This window comes from Mastigoproctus giganteus, chromosome 3 (genome assembly GCF_048544385.1).
Source record: "Mastigoproctus giganteus isolate SK-2022 chromosome 3, ASM4854438v1, whole genome shotgun sequence".
Lineage (NCBI taxonomy): Eukaryota > Metazoa > Arthropoda > Arachnida > Uropygi > Thelyphonidae > Mastigoproctus > Mastigoproctus giganteus.
Genome location: NC_143577.1, coordinates 217,776,797 through 217,799,563, shown reverse-complemented (window position 1 = coordinate 217,799,563; position 22,767 = coordinate 217,776,797). Strand labels below are relative to the sequence as shown.

Below are 22,767 nucleotides of genomic sequence, written 5' to 3'. Positions count from 1 at the left end.
TTTTTTCCTGCACATGCTGCCACCTCTTTTCTGTGTTTCTCACTATTAGGTATTGTTTTAATAGATGGCAGCATAAAATAACTTTGAAGATTGGAAGAGGAGGAGATTGCATCTGTCATCATCCAGTTTTAGCTTACAAAAGCTGGAATTCAGATCTAGAAGTTGATGAAATCAAATTAAATTATACATAAATAGATATAGAGAACATTTCTTCAAAAAGTAAATAAATAAATAAAAAATGAGTTTTTAAATATTTTTCTACAGTATTTTTTACATTTTTTATTTTTTTAAAAAATTCTAGTTTCATATTCAACAGTAAGTTTACTTTAATGATGGATATTAAAGTTAAAACAAGAATAAATTAATGTTTATAAGTTGTATACAAAGTGAAAGTTTTAATTTTTATTAAACTTCAAAATTTCATAATGAAATAGAGCTCCCTATCAAAAACTCACTACAGGAGCCTAGAGCCTATGCAGGTTGGGAAACTCGCTCATGAAAGTGTTAATTTATTTACAAATGAAGACTGATATGGTTTCGTGGCATAACTTTTTTATTTTTATGTGACCATAGTGGATACGGAGACTATGTTGTGGCTGTTTTTGAAGTTGTTTCGGCGAAGGTAAAGAAAGCCAATATGAGAACCATGGCAAACTATTAGAAACTAACCTCTCAAACTGGTTTGCCGCTACTGCAGTGTCTCCGTGCATTATTGGTAAACAGACAGTGCACGTTATCAGTACTGGTAGTAGAAGTCGAGAATGATGTATTGATCGACACGTAGGCATGACAGACGATAACATCATAGCATTAAGTGATTCATTGACATTATGATATGTATATACACTGAGTAATCACTGAATTATGACCACCCCTATGAAAACTAAGGGCGTCTCCGTAGCCAGGTGGGAAGGAGCAGCAGTGCGTAGCACACGCTTCTTGATTAGACCGGGGTTCGAGCCCGTCACCACCAAATACGGAGGATGCGGAAAGGTCAAGGGAATGACCACCGCATATTCCCGGAGCAATATGGCCTTAGTTGCTAATGCTCCTAAAAACCAAACAAACAAACAAACAATGAAAACTAAATGCAACCCGTTGACCACGTGAGGTACGAGAGTGAGCAGTTAGTCGACCTACATAGCATAGATAAGGTGTCAGTGGTTCAGCAGGTAGTAAAATTCCTAGCTTGATGGGTAAAAGGAAGGATTTATCGGACTTTGATAAAGGACAGATTGTGGAAACACAACAAGCTGGTTCCTCGATTTCCCAAACGGTTGAACTGGTGGGTTCAAGCGCCACCGTTGTTAAAGTGTATCAGGATTAGCATCAAAATGGTCAAACAACGACCCGACGGCAAAATTGCAAAGGTCAGCAAAAGGCTGATGTTAGAGCTGAGTGCCGGGTCCGACAACGCGAACAGGTGCAGCAGTTGAAGAGTTGAGTACCCAATACAACATGGGCCAACCCGGAACAATATCTGGCATGAGCATGCATCACACGCTTGCACGTATGGGCTATACCAGCAGATGACCCCCTACGGCATCCTCTCCTATCCAAGGTTCATCGGTGTAAAAGACTTGCCTGGTGCAAAGAGCATGCAAGTTGGACATTAGAAGACTGGTAGAAGGTGTACTGGTCGGATGAGTCACATTATGTACTCCACACCGTGGATGGTCGTGTACGGATTTGGCGTCAACAACACGAGGCTCTTGATCCGTCATGCATGGTATCAAAAGTGCAGGCCGGTGGAGGTTGTTTGTATGGTGTGGGGCATGTTTCACTGGCAGGAACTTGTATCCCTGGTGCATGTGGAACAAAGTATCAGTGGTCTCCGCTATTGTCAACTGCTTGCTGACTGTGTACATCCCACTATGTTACACTTTTTCCTGAATGGCGACGGGAAACTTCCAAGATGATAATGCATCGAGCCATTGGGCACTTGATGTGCAGAAATGGTTTGAGGAACACAGTTCTGACTTGCAGCATATCAATCGGCCTCCGAACTCCCCCGATATCAATCCCATAGAGCACTTGTGGGACACTATGGAAAGGCATATCAGGCGTCTGGATACACCAATCACCTCCATACCTGCATTGCTAGCCGCATTACACATAACTCGGTTGGCCATACCTCCTGAACGCTTCCGACATCTTGTTGAATCAGTGCCACATCGGATTGCTGCTGTACTGAGGGTAAAAGGAGGACCTACGAATTATTAGGTAGGTGGTCATAATTCAGTGATCACTCAGTATACATAAAGAATATTTCTTTTCCTATTACAGTAAACCCCCTCTATTTGCTGGGGTTACGTTCCTGAGAAAAGTTGCGAATACCGAAAATGCAAATACTGAGTTATGGCTCCCATAGTAATAAAGGGGTTCTGTTCCAAAGTATGAAATATATAAGAAAAACTAGTCTAAAATTTTGTCTATATATGTATTATACGTATCTTCATAATATGACTATGTACATAGAAAGTACATAGTGAAATGCAAGCATATGGAATCGAAATAAAATAAGAAACAATTTAATATTAAATGTAATATGCCTTTGCTAGCAAAAAAACTTATCCCGCCAGTGCTATCACCAGTTTCACTAAAGTGTTGATAAAGGAGTTTTTTGCCTTTTCACAAATGATGAGTGAACTTAACGGAATTTTATTTTGAGTTCGGTCTTCTATCCACAGATTTAAAGATTTTTCCATTTTTTTCTAATTTAACATCACGAGTAACAGAGCAAATTTTTGAAGCAATTAGCGCGTTTTCACGGGCACTACGGCGGATTTTTTCTTCCGATTTTTTGATCAATCGTACCGTTGACTCATTGATTTTATAATGTTTTGCCACTGAGGAGACACTTTCACCATTAGAAATTTTATCTAATAACTCAATTTTATTCGCTAATGTCATCACCTTCTTTGATATTTTCACATTTCTCTTGTTATTCGTAGCGACATTTTTGTAGGGGTTAGAAAGAACTTGTCCACAATAAAGTCACTTTCTTCTGTTAACACACTTGAAAAAGTCTGTTTTACACTGCAGAATGGTAGAGGGTGTCGCTGTGGTCGCGGAAGTGTACGGACGCATCTGCACGAAGCTCCACTTGATGTAAACGGCGGACGACGATATTGCGCGATCTTCGATTTAGGCAAGTATTAGAACATGGATTTTTCAGGTTTGAAGAGTATCACAGATGAAGGTAAGTAAATTAAGTCGGGCAAGAATAGTTTTTGTGATTGTATTTGCATATTTTTGCTCTTTTGAGAGTGATTTTGTCCAGCGCGATCGCTACAGCTTCAGCTGTAGCGAGCCCACTGGCATAGCCACTGATTTGAATACGTCTCAAAAGTCGAGAAATTTGAATATATTATACTTGAAACGGCTCGTGATAAGGTTATTCTGTATGGAAAATATAATACTCCTGACAGAATTAACTTATACTTAGTTTATAAAATAGTTTTCTTTGTCTACAGGCGTTTCCCGCCAAAACCTGAAAATCGCGATTTCTGATTTCTAGTGGGCCTACACTGGAAATAAGTACCTCAAACCACTACTTAAAACGTCAGAAAATTGCTAAAAGTGAATTTAACGCAGAAATTATGGCTGAAAAATCAAATAATGACAAAATTCTGGACAATGACCTAGAAGACTCCTCTGGAAATGAAGCTAGAGTGCTTAGGGAGAAAGCCCCTGTTAATGAGGAAAATGGTAACGAACTGGATAGCTGGCCTCCTGGCCCCCTCAGTATTAAGAAGGGCAGGAAAGGAAAAAATCAAGAAACTATAGAAATTCCAGAGATGCAACAAAAGACAGAAGAAGAAGTAAAACTAGACTACCTAACAAATTTGACTGACCCTATCAAACAGGCAAAGGAAACCAGAGTGTATCTAGAAGAATATATGCACAAGCAAACCAACAGGATTACTTCTGCAATTAGGCTGCAGATAGTGAACTGTTGGTCACTGCTTGAGCAGCGCCTGATTGAATTAAACACAGAGAACCAAGTGTTAAAATCAAAATTAGAGGTTACAACTGAGGAGAAGAACAACTATAAAACAATGAACACACTAACCTATGCCCAATGTGCAAAGGTTAATAGCAAACAGGACATAACTAAAGCAAAACAAATAGCTACTAAGCAACCTAATATAAACAAGGAAAGCAACATTGTTATTCTGAAAGCAAAAAGTGACTCTACCCATAAAACCAGTGAGGCAGTTAAGGACACAGTGGTAACAAAGCTGAGGCCTCATCTGAGAGAAATAAAGATAAACAACATGCGGAAAATTAGGAATAATGGAGTCCTGATCGAGGTAGCAAGCAAAGATCTAAGAAAAATAGAAAACCATCCTGAAATTGAAAAACTGGGCTTGCTCCCTGAAAAACCAAAAGGGAAAAACCCTAATATTTTAATCTTTGATGTACCTGTGTCAGTAATAGAAAAAGAATTCATGATGGATATCTACTTCAAAAACCTTAACAATGAAATGACAATAGATGAATTTGCTGCTGAATTCCTGCTGAAAAGAGCAACAAAAAACAAAAGGAATGGACAACTCAACATAATTGCAGAAATTACACCAAAAATTTGGAAGGTATTGCAGGGACAACAGAGAATCTATGCTGGCTGGACCAGTCATAGATTTAGAGAACATTTCCCTATCCAAAGTTGCTTTAACTGTCATAAATATGGTCACATTGCCAGAGACTGCACTCAGAAAGAACCTGTCTGTGGTCACTGTGCAGTCACTGGCCACGATTACAAAAATTGCAAAAATAAGTCTCAGCAGCCAAAATGTGCTACTTGCAAGGCAGCACGGCTGACTGACTATACACATAGTATCAGGGATGATAAATGCCCCAGTTATAAAAAAATGGCAAAACTTATACAATCTAGGACCAACTATGGGCCAGATTGAAAACATAAATGTGACTAGGGCTCTAAATCTTGTCCAATTGAATGCTCAAAGAGCAAGAGCCGTTGTAGATCAGATCAAACTCAAATTGGAAGAAAATAATATAGATATCTTGGTACTCCAGGAGCCCTACGCACATATGGGTAGAGTTCAGGGATACCCAAGAGACTATAAAATAATAGAATACACCTCAGGTGTCCCTTCCACAGCAATAGTAGTTAAAAATACTGACCTTACAGTCACAAAGGTGGGTCACCTTTGCTCCCCAGTGGGAGTGTGTGCCCATATTACCAGTGCTGTAGGACAGTTTTACATTATTTCACTATATTCCAGACCAGGTGAAGATATAAATCCAACTATTGAATACCTACAAGTAGTCACAAACTTGCTACCTACTGCAAATATCATAGTGTGTGCTGATGTCAACTGCCGGTCAGCCTTGTGGCATAGCCGTACAGAAGACAGAGCAGGCACACACAACGGCCAGATACTTTCAGACTATATAGCCACCTCACCCTTTCAAGTGCTAAACCAACCAAATAACCTCCCAACTTTTAGCAGTACCATGTGGGAGAGTGACATTGATATCACTCTTGCCACCAATTCAATAGCTTATAAAATCACAGACTGGTGTGTCCAGCCAGCCTGGACCACATCAGATCACAGAGTCATTTCCTTCAAACTAAACAGGCAATTACAAACAACCCAACACTCTCTGTTGGATATCAAAAGGTATAACCTTAAAAAGGCAAACTGGCAGATTTTTGCAGAACATACAGCAGCTGAGCTGCAAAAACAGGAAAATGAGTGGTCTAGATCAGGTAACTGTAGCCCGGACGAGCAAGCACTGACTATGACAAACATTTTAACAAAAACAGCAACCCTGTCTATCCCACGGAAAAAACCGAGGAAGCAGACAGTTCCCTGGTGGTGTCCCGAACTGACTATACTCAGAAGTAGGGTACACCAGGCACGGAGACATTTTCAAAGAGCCAGAACATCTTGGTCACAAAATGAGGTGGATGCACTGAGAGATTCTTATAAAACTCTCAGGAATCAGTATACAGCCCTCATAAGAGATAAGAAAAAGGAATGCTGGAAGCACTTGGTGGGAACTACTGGAAACAATAACCCTTGGGGAGTTGTCTACAGAATAGTGACCAACAAGCTGCCAAGAGGAGATGTCTTAGAAACTACTGTCAAACCAGATGGAACCCCAACCCTGTGTTGGGTGGATTCTGTAAATAACATCCTAGACAGTATCATTCAGACTGAAACTGGAAATCATTCCCCCACCCAACTCGACATTATAAAAGAAAACACTGAATATGACAATGCCAATATTGAACCTCTGTTCACTATACAAGACTTAGAAATAGCACTATCTAAAACCAAAAACAATAAATGCCCAGGTTTTGACCTCTTAGAGGTTGAGATTATCAAAAAATTAGCAGAAATAGCACCAGATAAATTAATAGCACTATATAATAACTGTATGACAGAAGGTATATTCCCAAAAATATGGAAACAAGCTGTGTTAAGGTTAATCCTGAAAAACCCTGAAAAACTCCCTACTGATCCCAAATCATATAGACCAATAGCCCTACTCCCTGTACTAGGGAAAATATACGAAAGATTAATATACAGCAGATTAGCTCAATATTACACAGAAGCAGGCTTGCATTCCAACAATCAGTATGGTTTTAAGCAGGGCAATTCTACGGAGGATGCCATGCACCACCTACTGACAGCAGTTAAAAACACAGAGGAGAAATATATGCTGGCAATCTCCATTGACTTTGCTGGGGCATTTGACTCACTGTGGTGGCCTAGTGTCCTTAGGAGACTTCGCCAGGCAAATGCCCCACAAAACCTCTATAAGGTAATAAACAGCTACCTTACAGACAGAAGTGTCTCAGTACGCACAAGGTTCCAGGAATTGACACGCCCTGTGAATAAAGGCTGCCCGCAGGGATCAATCCTTGGCCCTTTCTTTTGGAACATTGTTCTGGATGAATTTCTGGCCTTGGATCTGGGCCCCGTGGAAAGCCTGGCCTTTGCAGATGACATGATTTTCCTTGTAAAAGGCAACTCACGAGTGGTTGTAGAGCAAAGATCAAATGCCGCTCTCTTGCAGCTGCAGGAGTGGGCACAAATGCACATGCTCAAAATATCGCCTGAAAAAACCAAACAAATACTTCTAAAAGGTAATTTGGACATAAGAAGACGTCCACAAATCAAAATTAACACAATCACTATAAAAATGGTAACAGAACTAAAATATCTTGGAGTGGTCTTTGATTCAAAATTAACTTTTTACCCCCATTTGATCTACTTGGCGAAGAAAGTGCGAAATTATGCAGGTATGATTGCCAGGATCAGTCGAGCAGACTGGGGACTCAAAAGAAAGACCTTGGCAATCATATACCGTGCAATGTTCCTACCTGTTATCACCTATGGAGCCGGTGCGTGGTTCATCCGCTCGGCCATAGTAAGAAATAGGAATAAATTAGAATCGATACAAAGGACAATACTACTCACTATTACCAGAGCATGTCGCACAGTAAGCACACCTGCACTACAGTTGCTGGCCGGAACTCTCCCACTTTACCTGGAAGTAGCCAAAAGAGGCTTATATTATAGATTTAAAAAGGGCATACCCACAGAATTTCTGGGGATAGCCCTTGATACAACCAATACCTTCAATGATGAAAGAAAAAGAATAGCCACAAAGCTCCACGAGCTATGGCAAACAAAGTGGGAGCAGGAAACCAGAGGTCTGGTCACCAAACGGTTTCTGCCACTGGTGTCAATGGTCAGCCCAAAGCCACCTAAGTGGTATGCCCCTGGACTTTTTACATCATTTATATTGACAGGGCACGGCTCCCTAAAGGTGAAACTAACCTCCTTAGGCCTGACCGATGACCCAAACTGCACCTGTGGCGAAAGTGAAGACTGGGCACACATTCTCTATGAATGTATAATATATGACATCCCCAGAACAGAGCTAATAGCACAGATTGGTCCCCTTCCCAGGGGAGAAGAACATCTCTTCATCATAGAAGAGCAAAATTATAAAGCTTTTACATCTTTCACACAGAAAGTTTTCGAAATGCGCAGAGCAATGCAAAGAATGGCAATTCAGCCCCCCAGCAATTAAACAATAATCAATAGTAAAATTGCCCAAGTTTCCCACCACGCCCAGATGATGACTTAAAAACTGTTAGGGTAGCAGAATTCTGCACCCTGACAGAAACTTGACATAACAAAACTCCCCATGACTACCATGCCATGTGTAGGAACCTGGGGCCCCAAACCAGTGTAGGGGAGGGGGATGGGAATGCATGCAGAGAAAGTGAATGGGAATGAGCAGAAGAGCAAATGTAATTGGCCAAAAGAATACAAAGTTAAAAATAACTTACATTACTTTATATATATTGTACCAACAAACATTTACAAACCACATAAACACTATCACTGCATTCTCCCCTGGCCTGCAAAAAAAAAAAAAAAAAAAACCTTGCAGCTAGGCCTGCACCACAACTGAAGAATAACAGTAAGTTGCGGTGCCCAGAGAGTGCAGTGCAGAAAGAAAGAGTCGAATAAATGAGATGAGAGCTAGAAGAATGAATAAAAGTGCAAGCGTGAGAGAAAAGAACACAAACCACAAATGCTAAGTTAAGTACACACTAACCCTGGTTTTAATTAGTATTTAAATTTACGCTACCCATCATTGCATCCCCTCCTGGTGTGTGAGAAAAAGATGAATGAGTTGAGTGAAATAATAAAAAAAAATAAAATAAAAATAAATAAATAAATTAAAAAAAAAAAAAAAATATATATATATATAAAAAAAAAAAAATTATAAAATAAGAAAAAAGTATAAAAAAAATAAGAAAAAAGTATAAAAAAAATAAAAAAAAAAAAATAAATAAATAAAAAAAAAAAAAATATATATATATATATATAAAAAAAAATTATAAAATAAGAAAAAAGTATAAAAAAAAAAATAAATAAAAAAATAAAAAAAAAATTATAAAATAAGAAAAAAGTATAAAAAAAAAAAAAAAAAAAAGAATGCAAGTAGAGTGAGAATGCACATTACGAATGAAGTAAATGTGTGTGTCCCCCCCCCCTTCACCTGGTAGGTTCCCCACTGCCAGCTAACATATCCCACCCCCAGAGCGGGATGATGGACAGCTGGACCTTCATACCGGATTCGACACTCCTTGGACATGACACCGACGAAGACATTCTGCGGCTTTGCTGCCAACACGCCATTGGCGATCCGAACTGGGTACTCTAACCTGGTTCCCTTTAAAACCCCATCCCCAGGCAGGGAATGGAGGAGACGGATCTCTGTCTCCTCTCCTCCCTGCCTACCCCCCATATTTCGCCTGGTGGGGCTCGTCTCCACTGACCTCTTTGGGGATGTCTACTCTATCCGTCCCTATTCTTCTATCTGTTTCCTCCCCAGTGTTCAATCTCCCCCCCTCTCTCTCTCTCTCTCACTAAATCGACCTAGTACACCCCTTAACAATGCCGCCAAATTATAACCAACGTCTAAATTCTACCGGTTTTGTGCAAATCTCTAAGATATCTAACACTATCAGCTTTTATCTAGCGTTACATGTCTAAATTTAATAACATCAAAATTTTGCCCGACCTATTTGGCCTTTAACACATCTCTTTAGTGTTCAACCCTAACCAGCGATTTCCTAACAGCAATCCCATTAAGCATTAATGTCAAATGCATAAAATTTTTTTTTTTTTTTTTTAAATAGGCCCTAGCCACTGAAATCCCAGGAAACTAGGTGGCAGGACCTGCCAGAGCAAATTGTTGTGATACTGGATACACCCGGCTAGCCTCCACGTGGCAGGGTATGGGCAACGTCGGGCCCCACTAGGGGCCTGGCGGCCAATTAGCCGGATAAACAATGGGCACAACATATCACACTGCACAGACACGACCCACACACTTTCAAGTCTCTGGCTTGACAGTGTACTGTCCTCGATACAGTGAAACACACGCGGAGATGGGAGAAATCCCAGGTGCCGTCTGACATGAACATACCTTATGCAGAATGGTAGATTTATCATTTTTGTAAGCATATCAATTTATAAATTGATAAATTTATTCAATTTATAAGCATATAAATTAAAAGCAAATGACGAAACCTTCCATGACAAGTGTATAACACATGCCGAATAAGGATTAGCGAGAAACATCCACGCTCGCGATTTTGTCACCCCCTCTCCCCCACCCACTGAGCGCTGTTTTGACCGGGAAAGATCATTTTAGCCACGCCCATGTTTTTTTATGGTGGAAAATATTCACGGTGCTTTAAAATTCACATTTTTTTTAGGTTTCATTTTATATTAAATCGGCGATTGCGAATATGCGAAACCATGAATACAGATACCGTGAATAGCGGGGGTTAACTGTATTTCCTAACCTAACATTTAATGTCAAGTTATGAAATATAACGAAAAATAAAGAAACCTTTTCCTTCTAACCTATGCATGGGATACATACAAATTAACACATGACACAGAAGCCTATGATAGATACAAGTTGATATGCAACCAAGTTACAAAGGAGGTTAGGCAGGCGAAGGCAGATTACGAGAAATCCTTGGCAAGGGATGCAAAGAAAAACAGCAAAGAGTTCTTTACTTATGTAAACTCTAGAAGGAAGGGGATGAATCAGATTGGTCCACTTGATATTGATGGGTCAAGTGTTGATGATCCTGCTCAGGTAGCTAACAAACTAAATGAATATTTTGCATCGACATTCACACATGAGGAGTTATTCAGCGAGGGGAATGCCAGAGGTGTATTCAACTCTAGCAGTAAGCTACAGAATCTTGAAATAACTGGGAGTAAAGTGGAGGAGAAACTGTTGAAGATAAACACAAGAAAGGCACCCGGGGTGGATGGGATCTATCCAGTTATATTAAAGGAGGCAGCAAAGGAAGTAAGCAAACCCTTAGCCATAATTATGAGAGCTTCCTTGGACTCAGGGGAGGTACCCATAGACTGGAAATGTGCAAATGTGACCCCAATTCACAAAGGAGGATCAAAGGGTGACACAAGTAATTATAGACCTGTAAGCTTAACTTCTGTTCCAGGAAAATTAATGGAGGCACTGGTTAAGGAAGCACTGCAGGATCATTTAGACAAGACTTCAGTTATAGCTCAGACACAGCATGGTTTTGTTAAGGGGAAGTCTTGCCTGACCAACTTGATTGGATACTATGGTGCAGTCACAAAAGAACTGGATGCAGGGAATAACTTTGATATTATATACTTGGATCTTAGAAAGGCTTTTGATACTCTTGCACATGGAAGACTGCTACACAAATTGGAGCAGTGTGACATTGGAGGCAAATTGCTGCTATGGATAAAGGGGTGGTTGAGGGGGAGAAGACAGAGAGTGGTAATCAATGGACACTGCTCATCGTGGACTGATGTTATTAGTGGAGTCCCTCAGGGCTCAGTGTTGGGTCCATTATTGTTTTCTGTATTTATAAATGATATTGATGATGGTATATCGGGCTTAATGTCCAAGTTTGCAGACGATACAAAGGTTGGCAGGGTTGTCAAGGACACTACTGACACTATGCTGCTGCAACAGGATCTGGAAAGGTTGAGCAGATGGGCTGAGAGGTGGCAAATGAAGTTTAACATTGACAAATGTAAAGTACTACACATGGGAAACAGCAACCCCAGAGCAACGTATCAACTCTGTGGTACTACACTGACAGTGGTAGAGAATGAAAGGGACTTGGGGGTGGTTGTGCAGGCAGATATGAAGTTCTCTGAGCAGTGCAGACGGGCTGCAAGAGTAGCTCATGGTGTCTTGTCAATGATATACAGGAATGTTTCTAGCAGGGATAAGGAGGTGATTATTCCATTGTATAAGGCGATGGTCAGGCCACACCTAGAGTACTGTATACAGGTCTGGAGGCCTCATTTCAAGAAGGATGTAGAGCTGCTGGAACGAGTACAGAGAAGGGCAACAAGATTAGTGAATGGAACAAAGGGGTGCTCTTACGAAGAAAGGCTTAAGTTTTGCAAATTACAGTGTCTGGAGACTAGGCACCAGCGAGGTGATCTGATAGAGGTGTATAAAGCCTTGAATGGTTTAAGCATGCTCAATGCTGATGGGATTCTCCCTCTAGCTCAGAAAAATCACCTGAGAGGGTATAAATTCAAATTGAGGAAAGATAGATGTAGGATAGACGTGCGGAAATTTGCCTTTAGCCAGCGGGTGGTTGGTTGGTGGAACAGACTTCCATCCCTTGTGGTGGAGGTTGATAGCCTAAATAAGTTTAAGGCTCAGCTGGACAGGTATTTTAAACGAACAGAGGGGTGAAGTGGAAGTGGTTTTTTTTTTTTTTTTTTTTATTTTGGCTGATGCTGCATAAGCTTGCTTTCTTGCATCAAATGCCTCTACTAATGCTAAAAAAAAATGCTAATGCTAACCTATCCTTTAAGGTTAGGTTAGGTTAGGAAACCTAACCTTAAAAATGTACAAAGAAATGAGTAATATGATTTTTTTTAATAGCGAAAACACCCATGAACTCCAATAATCTGCTTTTAATAATGAGAAAAAAACTAATCATTACATCATCTGTCTGTCATGCCTACGTGTCAATCAGTATATCGTTCTTGACCTCTACTGCTGCTACTGATAATATGCACTGTCTGTTTACCGAGAATGTAGGGGAAAACTGCGGTAGTGGCAAACCAGTTTTTCTGGTAAGTTTCTCTGAGTCTGCCTTGGTTCTCGTGTTGGCTTTCTTTACCTTAGCTGTGGTTTCTTCAGTGAATGATCAATGTATTCACATTTAAACTGTTATAGTTCTGCTCATATTAACAGTTTTCGTTTCCCATCATGATGTATGCTTTTTGTAGTTTTGCCAATACGAATCTGTGCTCATCACTATCCTTCCTTCTGCAGTGCAAGTCAGTTATTGCTTACGTGACTTTATAGTGATTAGAATAATCAACAACTGTTAGGAAGTAGCATACATAATACAATTGAATGAAATACATATAAATACATATGTATTTATCACAAATGTTTGCAAAGCTTGGGGAGTGTACTGATTACCATGTTAAAACAAATCAACACTAGACCATTAGCCTACCTATTTCTCTCCATGCTGTTCTATTAGTGTCTTATTAGTCCCTAAGCAGTTAGGGCTAAAGATCTCGCTCGAGCTACCTTGCCCCTGGTCTGCCTCTGAGCTTGTTACCATTCATTTTTATTTTGAGTATCTATTTAGCTTTTCTTACTTCTTCCCTTCCTTCTTTCTGTTTGCATATACTATCATAAGTTTATTTCAGTGACCGTTGTTTGGATATTTGTTACCCCAATGTCTTTTCTTATTCTCTGACTAGTAATGACCTTGCCATTGCATCCATCTGTTAGATTCAGTCATGTTTCTAAAAGCACTTATTTCTGAAGAATCTAGTTTTTTTGAATAATTCCTGTAATTTCCTAACCATCGATGATCTGTCTGTACTTAGCTCTCATCTCCAGGTTACAGTAAGTTCAAAAACTGTTATGAACACCTAATTTTATCTTTTGGCAATTTCTCTTTTGATTCAAAAGAATTTAACTTCCTACACTTCCTGCTGCTTTACTTTTTCTATTGTTTATTACCATATATAATGTTTCACCCTCATTAAAGACTGTTCCAAGATACACAAAATGAATTCCAATTTTTGTGTAGTCTACACTCTAAATTTTTACTTTTCTCTCTCTCCTCCCTACCCTCTCATAACTCTTGTTTTTGTGTAACCAATTTTCTTGCCAAATTACTTACATCTAATTTATTCAGCAATTCTTGAACATATTGCAAGCCATTGTTTAACAGCACAGTATCATCTTCATATAATAATGATGCAGTTTTTATATCTCACACACTAAAGTTGTCAGTAATTTGCATTCAAAGTAAATGATCCATAAAAATTATAAAAAAAAAAAGATTGGAAATTAGGTATAGTCCAACTTCACTCCACATTTAACTTTAAACCTCGAAGGAATCAGTCTCATCCAGTAAAGCAAATGATTAGAGGCCTCGAGACTGAAATTACCTCAACCTATTTTAAAACTTTAAATGAGTGAGAAGTCCAGTTTGCTTGGCTTGAAGCATGCACAAAGAGATGAGTAGGAAATTTCTGAGAGAGCAAAGAATGGGGATATGGAATTTTTCATGTATGTAAATATAAGAAAAACTCTTTAAGAAGAAGAAATTGATTCAGACTGAACCCTTTCTTAATGGATGTGGAAAAGTCTTTACAGATGAAAGACTTCATAATAATGAGTCTTTCATCTGTAAAGGCTATGCAGTATGGAATTAGTGATATTGAAATTAGTTTTTTTTTTTTTTTTTTTGTATCTAAAAGCAGGTAAGGCTTTTGGATTTGATGGCATGTACCTATTTTAAAGGAGGTGACAAGAGTGTATTGAACTATTAAGGTTAATTATGAAGAATGGACTCGGGAGAGATTCCTCTGGATTGGAGAAATGATAATGGTTGACTAATACCCAGCACTTCACCACAGCAATGCTATGGAGAAATGCTGGGTTGACCAATACATAAAAGTGATTATAAGAATGAAGTGGGTAACTACAGAAGTCAGTCAGTCTGATTTCTGTGGCAGGGAAAATCATGGAGGAAATGATCAAGAGTGCAATGCAGGGACAGTTAGTTATAAATGGAATTCTGAAGGATACACAATAGGTTTGTTAAGGGAAAATCATGTTTAGCTCACCTTATATTTTCTGACAAGTTACTTATGAGTTGGATATTGGAAATAATATAAGCATTGTAGCAAAGTATGTAGCCTCGTGAGAGGTTACTGGAAGGTAAAGATACCAACATGTTCCAGCTCATGAGGATATCATGGGTAAGATTCTATGATGGATTGTAGGGTGGTGCACGGCAGGAGGCAAAGGGTTAATTAATGGTTATGCTTCAGATTGGTGTATCATTAGAATTGAGGTCCCCCAATGATCAGGGTTGGCACTAATGTTTGTGGCGTCTGAGCAAAATCTTGTAATGGTGCCAAATTCATATCATATCTTAACATATATATGCAATAACACATCTAGCAGCACCAAAGGCAGACAACACCCATTTGGTGAGATCTGCAAATGAGTACTGATATGAGGAATGACAGCAAAATGTAAGATCTCATACCTGGGGAATGACAACCCTAAAATGACTTATATACTTCGTGGAGTTGAATTAAAAAGAGCAGAGGAAGAAAAGGTGCTGCCTGTGGCAAGTACCTCAATTGCACACCTCCAGCACAGCCCTGATTCTGGGACCACTGTTTTTCATAAATGATGTTAAGATTGGGAGAGTAGTTAATGGTCAGTTCCAAACATGACTTGGATAGGCTTCAAGAAAAGTGGCATGTTTTATTGCAGCAAAATGTAAGATCTCATACCTGGGGAATAACAACCCTAAAATGACTTATATACTTTGTCATTTTAGGCACAGTGGGTCACAGAGGACCCACTGTGCCTTTTCAATGATTTATCATGGTCATATTCCACTGTATAAGGCAATTGTAAGATCATACTTGCAATATTTTGTCCAAGTATGGAAGCCACAAATAATAATTAAAAAAAAAAAGGACATTGAGCTTCTTGAAAGGATCCAAAGGCAGGCAACACCCATTTGGTGAGATCTGCAAATGAGTACTGATATGAGGAATGACTTCAAATATGTGGGCTAGCTTGGCAACCAGGTATCTTAGAGAGGACCTGATTGAGATATATATGGTTCCGGGAAAGATTAGTAAAATAAATGAAGGTAAAATTTTCACTGTTATAAAGATTGCAGAACCATAAATTTAAATTACTGGAATAAGTTATTTCTATGTGTATTTGAGGATGACAGTGCGGGGAAATTCAAAGGTCAGCTGGATAAGAGGAAAACATAGTTTGTTTATTTTATTTTTTTATATATTTATTTTTATGGTTAAGCCAAAAAAAAAAAAGAAACCTGAGGCAAAAGCCTCAAGGTATGAAATGCTATTGTACAAGTTGTATGGAGCCTCTTTTTGTACATTGCTTTGAGCAGACTGAGTTTGCTACTTAGTGCACCAATCTTATATTGTGGAGGCACTTCACAGGTTGCCTTGCTATTGCATACTGTGTATATAATGCATTTCTTCAATTGGAGAAGTATATTGCTATTTATTTAAAGCGTATGCCACAACCTAGACTGTGGTTTCAACCATTTTGATGTTAATGTGGTTAAAGACACAAACTCAAATTTAACTTTGGGTTGACACGTCTACCCATACCTGGTTTCAATTCTGATTGGAATTGGATTCCAATCAGGATTGAAATTAGGTACTATGAAGACCTGAACAATTGTGACAAGATGTCTACAGTATATGAAGATGTGAGTGCGATAATTGACGTAGACACGGTTAAGTCTTAAGGCAAAAGCCTTAAACTATAAAAAGCCATTGTGCATGTAAGGCATAGCTTATTTCAAGCCTGTGGCTTTTTTCAAGCATTTTCATGAGACTGCTTCACTACTGAAGGCTGAATTTTTCAAATTAGCTTTTCTTTCATTTCTAAAATGTCTTCATTGAAGCCAGTGGAGGAATCACAGAATAGAACATATATTGTTCTATGTTGTGTCTAAAAAAAGTTGAGGACATTTTGAAATCAGTGTGCAAAACTGGTTTAGAAAAGCATGTTTACTTGAAGGGGAAAAAAAGTTTCATTTTGTTGACCAGTGTTATTCATAAGGATATATCATACGTATACATGTAAGTACAGCAGGCCCCCGTTATAACGCGGTTCGCTTTACTCTGATTCGCTATTCTTATATTATAACCCGTATCTGACTATAACGCTGTCACAGATCACTATAACACTGTTTTACAGATTGCATTTTTGTCATATTTAACAAAATCGTTTCATTTGATGGAGTCAATAGCTTGAAAATGAATAGCAAAACAGCATTAAAACGTTTCCCACCCTCAGTGAAATTTTCTCGCACGCTAATTTAATTGCAGTACAGTCACTTGTTACGTAGTTCTGAGATCAACATTTTAAAAAATGATCAAGTATATTGCTTCTAATATTTGCGTTATATGCATTTATCGGAAGTGTAGTCATCACTCAGTGCAGTATTAGACATCGTGCGTAACGGACAGTTTACTTGAACATTGTATCGTAATTAATGCAACCAACGCAGTTACATTTTCGAAGAGTTAGTAATGGCCGATAAGAATGAAAAAGCGTCTGGGCGCAGTACGAAGACTATAAATGTAAGAAAAAGAACTTGAAAATTAAATTAGATGTTTTGAAGTGAATCAATTCCCGTCAGCGACAAGCGGATGTGTGCCATAATTTAGGACTTGCAAGTTTTAACTGTAAGAACAATTATAAAGAATTTTAGCAGCGGGAAAGATAGCTGTTCCACTGCAAGCAAATAGGGCTAGGCCGGCTATTAGGATTGAAATGGAAAGACTAACTAATTTTATTGAGATAATATCTAATGCAGAATTCAGTTAAGTTAAATATTATTATTAATTAAAAAAAAAAAGAAAAAAAAGAGAGATTAGCCAATATGATGATCTGAAGAAAACTCACCTAAACAAACAAGCAAAAAAAAAAAAAAAAAAATGTGGAACCATTTAAAACTAGTTAGGGCTGGTTGAATAGATTTAAAATCCAGGGAGAAGCCACAAGTGCAGAAGGAGCCAAAACTTTCAAAAAAAGAACTTGTTAAAATTATTGAAGAGGGATATTATGTGTTATATCTTCTCAACATAGATGAAGCAGAACTTTTGTGAAAGCGAATGCCTAAAAGAAGTTTCATATTGAAAGAAGAAAAAACATGCCAGGTTTCAAAGCGGCAAAGGATCAGTTGACTTTATTGTTGGGTGGTGACACTGTGGGGAATTTAAAATTAATACCCCTTTTATTTATTTGGAAGAGGACCAAGTTCAACCCAAAATCGACACATTTTTCATGATTAAATTCATCAATTAAATTAATTAAATTCATGATTTTAATTGGAATTTTAAGTTTAATTTTGATACGTAAGTGGTTACCAATTATATACGTACGTAATGCAGAATATTTTGAATATTAAATATTTTTACCGACATTTGTGCATCTTTTCACTACTATTTATTATTGATTAGGAAATATCCTATGGCACCGACCGCAACTTACAATTACATATGTTACCTTAGGGGACTGCAGAGCTCGCTTAGTGCGGATTCACTTAGCACTGTTTCTCCGGAACGAATTATCAGTGTTAAGCGGGGGTCACCTGTATAGATAATGTGTAATAATCTTTAATATTAATGTTCATACAGTTAAGTTTATATACTGATTTAACTTATTGAAAAATGATATTTGTAATTTTTGTCGATGTAACAATTTTACAAAGTTGTTTTAGACATGTTGCTTAGGATTTATTAAGTAGATTTTCATATCAGAGATCATTAAATATTTTTTCTTCTTTTTCAAGCATTTTCATGAAACTGCTTCACTACTGAAGGCTGAATTTCCAAATGCCTTCATTGAAGCAAGTGGAGGAATCACGGAACACAACATAGAACAATATATTGGACCTTATGTAGACATCATATCTTCCAGTACCCTTGTGCAAGGTTATGGCATAGTGGACTTTTCAATGAAAGTTATTAAAGATTCCACTTAAGCTTTGATATGAAAAATAGAATGAAGTTTAAATTCGAAGATATTTCTACATGCAGTTAAAATTTTTTTTTTTTTAGCTCGACAGGTTAATGAGTAAGTACAGAATGACCAGCATGTGACTGTCAGAACTTATTTATAGAATATTATTTCTTATTGTTAAAATTTTTTTTTTTTACTGCTTTAAAATGTGTGTAATAAAGATATATACTTAAAGTGATAAAAGAAAGTTTTTTTATTTAGTTGTATAGTGAATTATTTTTTGTTATCAATGTCATGCCAATATATTTTGAAATCAATGTTTATTATCTCTGAGTTGTTGGGAAAAATGTATGGTTCTCCTGTTTCAGTGCTAAATTTGTGATAATCACACCATGCCAAAATATTTTCTAGTTTGGATTATTAATAATAGTTAAGTTACAGCAGTGAAGAAAGTGTATGTAGTTGAGGGGACCCCATTCAGAGATGGAGATGTGCTACAAAATTTTGAAATGGAGTAAATTTCAAAGTCAATTTCTGAAAAAAAAAAAAATGACAAAACAGTCATGCCAGTATTTTTTTTTATTTTTTAATGAACAAGAAGGGTATTGGAAAAATATTACCTTTCTTCCATTTTTGATGGCTAAGTATAAAAAATAATTTCATAATACCATTAATTAACTCAAATTATACTTTTGAAATTTTTGTTGCGATAGCATAGCTGTAAATTGTATTACGTGAGTTTGTGATAAATGCATATGCTATCCAACAACAGACAACCCTGACTAGACCACTCTCAACCTAAACCTGACCAGAAACACTCACATGACCAGCTAACTCTCCATGAGGGTAGGATCGTGCTAACTAAATCTATGGTGGATTGGGATTATCAACTGAACAAGTTAACCCTGGATCTCCCAGGGTACGATTGCAAACCCTGACATCTACGAGGGTAAGAGCTGCCAATCCTGTATACGCTGACCTTGCTAACCCAGCCACACGGCTCGGTAGGAATTCACGACTGCTAATCTGGGTTCTTCCCAGGTAGGATGTTTGCTAACTCAGTCCTCGGATGGGTAGGATTCAATGGCCTAAAACCACTCCAATGCCAATTGGCAACTTCACCCAAGCACCCTTGTTGGGTGTCTTTTCCTTCCGTACCTTGGGTTCCCCTTGCCCTTTTCACCTGGTGGAACTAATATTCCACTGATAACCAGGGGGATGCCTTCATCTCCATCCCCTCACTCTTACTTTCACCCCTCTTTTTTTCTTGTGTACTCCCTGTACTTCTCCCATACTCTACTTTTTTTTTTTTTTTTTTAAATTTGGTCTCTGTCCAGGAAGCTTAGGTGACCTTGGTGGAGACCAGCCAGAGAATAATGGCAGCTTGGTTACCCCCTAGTAACTGGGTTCCATCAGGGGCCCGGCAGCCAAAATCCAGAACCCAACACAATACTACACGAAACACTTGTCTGGCTTTTACGGTGGTACTGTATTTCTTCACAAGAGTACTTGAGCGTTTTTTTTTTAATCCTTTTTCTTAATAGGACATTTACACGAGCAGTTTGCACAGGATACTGTTTTGTTGACATGACTGAAATAATACATAATGTTATACTTATTCACACAGCATACAATATTCTTTTACATGCCAGTATGTCTTTAGGAATATCTTTAGCATACGAATCGTGGATTTTGCGAAGAACCCACGAATAAAGAATATCACATTTCATAAAATTGTCTATTTCTATTCTTTTAACAGTTATTCTTTTTACTGGTAGGAGTAGAAAACTTTATTTTCCTTCAATGTTCTATAGCTTGCTTAGCTTCTTTTAACACTTTTTTTTAAACTGTGGTTTCACAAACTCCCGTTGCTTCACTTGTAGTTTTGATATAATTCTATTTATCAAAATTTTTATCTCTCTTGAACTAACACTTAGTATTTATTGAGTACAGTAATACCCCGAAGTTACGCGATAGGTGGGTCCGACGAAAATCGCGTAAGTCGGGGTACAACTTTGCATATAAATTTTGCTTAATTGGGACCAAGGACTAACAAAAACACTAGTTTAGAAGAAAAATATTAATAAAATTGCAGTTCTTTATACATATTAATACAAAATATGTATTAAAAAACAAATGACTTACGTTAAAAAGTTATTTCGATGTCGATGGCTTCATAAAATCTAACAAATTCGTCTGACGACACAGCGCGTTCTTTTTTTCACGCAGAATTTCTTCGTAGCAAGCTAATAATTTTTTTATTCCTTGCTTTGTAGCTATAACGCGTTCTTCGTTGGAGTCTGTTTTCTAAAATTTTTAAGCCCTTTACAATTGAGCCCTTTTCAATTTTCAACCTGTCAAGTTTGCAATTGTCATGTGCTTTTCGCCGTTGCTTCATTTAGGCCTGTAGCACGTGCAATATCACATGGTCTTTCATTTCGCTCAAAGCGTTTCACAATTTCATATTTTTTTTCTCTATCAACAGAGGCGGACTGGCAATAAGCCTTACCGGGGAAACCCCGGTGGGCCAGTGTGATTTTGGCCATAAACCATAGTATGAGGCCACTATAAATTTTCCCGGGTAAGAATTTTTGACCCAGTCCGCCTCTGTTTATCGATAATTGCTTTTCTTTTTCTCTCTGAATCTGCAGTGTCTTCACCAGGACGCTTCCTTTTCATTTTTAGGAATAAAGCACAATTACAAAACGAGGAGGCACGCTTGATACACATAAACAAAGCTGCGCGCATGTAGCAACTGAATAAACAACACCATAAAGGCAGAGATACACTATTAACACCTCACATTTCTAGGGGTTACTACCATAAAACAATAAAAATCCAGTTGCGTTTCTGCTAGTGGAATCTGTTATAAACTGGTAGTAAACTCGATCTAATTGCATTTGCGATTATACCGATAGCTGGAATTGTGTTGGTGTTTATGTTATTATGGTGAAAGTGTGTTTCCCCTTCACTGATATAAAAAACATAAAAGCAGCAAAGTTGAATTTTGTTCATCTTTCGCTCTCATTCTCCGCCGTCGTACCGTATATCGATAACATATGAAAAACGACCTTGAAGATAGTGGGCGGCAGCGTTGCCAAACGAAAAAATCAGGAACCGCGTAACTCCGAGTTCGCGTAAGTCGGGGTATTACTGTATATAATTTCCCAAGCTTGACCTCTTAGTGGTTTCCCATAATAAATTTGGACATTTTCAAGCTTTCACTTTACACAAACACTTCCAGGAAGATGGCTAATTATGCCTGATACAATGACTCAGCACCCCTAAAATTGGGCAATGAACTAGACAATGTGTGCAAGCAATTCTGTGCAGGTCACAACCGAAGCTGCTGGACTAAGCTTCCATCTTATAGTTTACCAACTGATTTTTGTAATTGGGTATCCAGTTTTTTCTCTGACCACTTATGGTGGGTGATGGCTCTTTGTCTTCTAATTTCTCCACTAATGCTGGTGTTCCCAAGGTTCAGTTTTTCTCCCACTCATTTCCTCTTGTATATTAATGACCTTCGTCAATTGACTGGAAATCCTATCCATTATTTTGCTGATGATAGCACATTGCATTCCACCTTCCAGTTTTAAGAAACCTTGCCCTGCACAAACAGCTTCAACTTTTCAATTATCCATTACCCAGGTAGTGAATATCTGAAACTCAGTCCTGTCTTATATCTCACAAAAAGGATTTTTTAGATCTTATGCTTATCTTTGATGACACTCGGATTTCTAGACAAGATCACATATCTCTATTAGGGATTACCCCAACTTCTAATCTTTCTTGGCATCAGACATTACAAATATTGCTTCCTTTGCATCTAAAAACTGGGTTTTCTCTTTTGCTCTTGGTGGTGTTATTTCTTCCAAACAATTGCTCACTCTGTACAAATCTCAAATATCTCTGCCTCAGAATATTGTTACTACATCTGGGGTGGTTCCCCTAAACTGCTCTCAGGCTTCTAGATTCCATTCAAGAGGTCAGTCAGGTTAATTAATGACCCACCTCTTGTGAAGTCTCTCCACTCTTTCTCATAGACGTACTGCTTCTACCGCATGCCTTTTCTATAGATACTTCCATAGTCACTGTTCTTCTGAGTTTGCTTCTATAATTTCTGCTCTCTCTCTTCCAAACCAGTCT

The 22,767-nt window shown here is 38.2% G+C and overlaps 1 protein-coding gene across 3 annotated transcripts in view; it reads left to right on the top strand.

Moving 5' to 3' along the window:
* The window catches only part of LOC150088721 (nicotinate-nucleotide pyrophosphorylase [carboxylating]-like), a 33,207-nt gene extending 14,530 nt beyond the window's left edge, over positions 1–18,677 (top strand). The window contains exon 4 of one of the 3 annotated variants that reach the window (XR_016546798.1): positions 18,449–18,557. Coding sequence is in view for 1 of the 3 variants with exons in the window: in XM_090370877.1 (XP_090227003.1) it covers positions 18,449–18,640 (192 nt within the window). In the remaining 2 variants the exon portion in view is untranslated. Of the gene's footprint in view, positions 1–16,469; positions 16,500–18,448 lie in introns of those variants that run through there. The other 2 variants (XR_016546799.1, XM_090370877.1) reach the window with 2 other exon arrangements.
* The last annotated feature ends 4,090 nt before the right edge of the window (positions 18,678–22,767 follow it).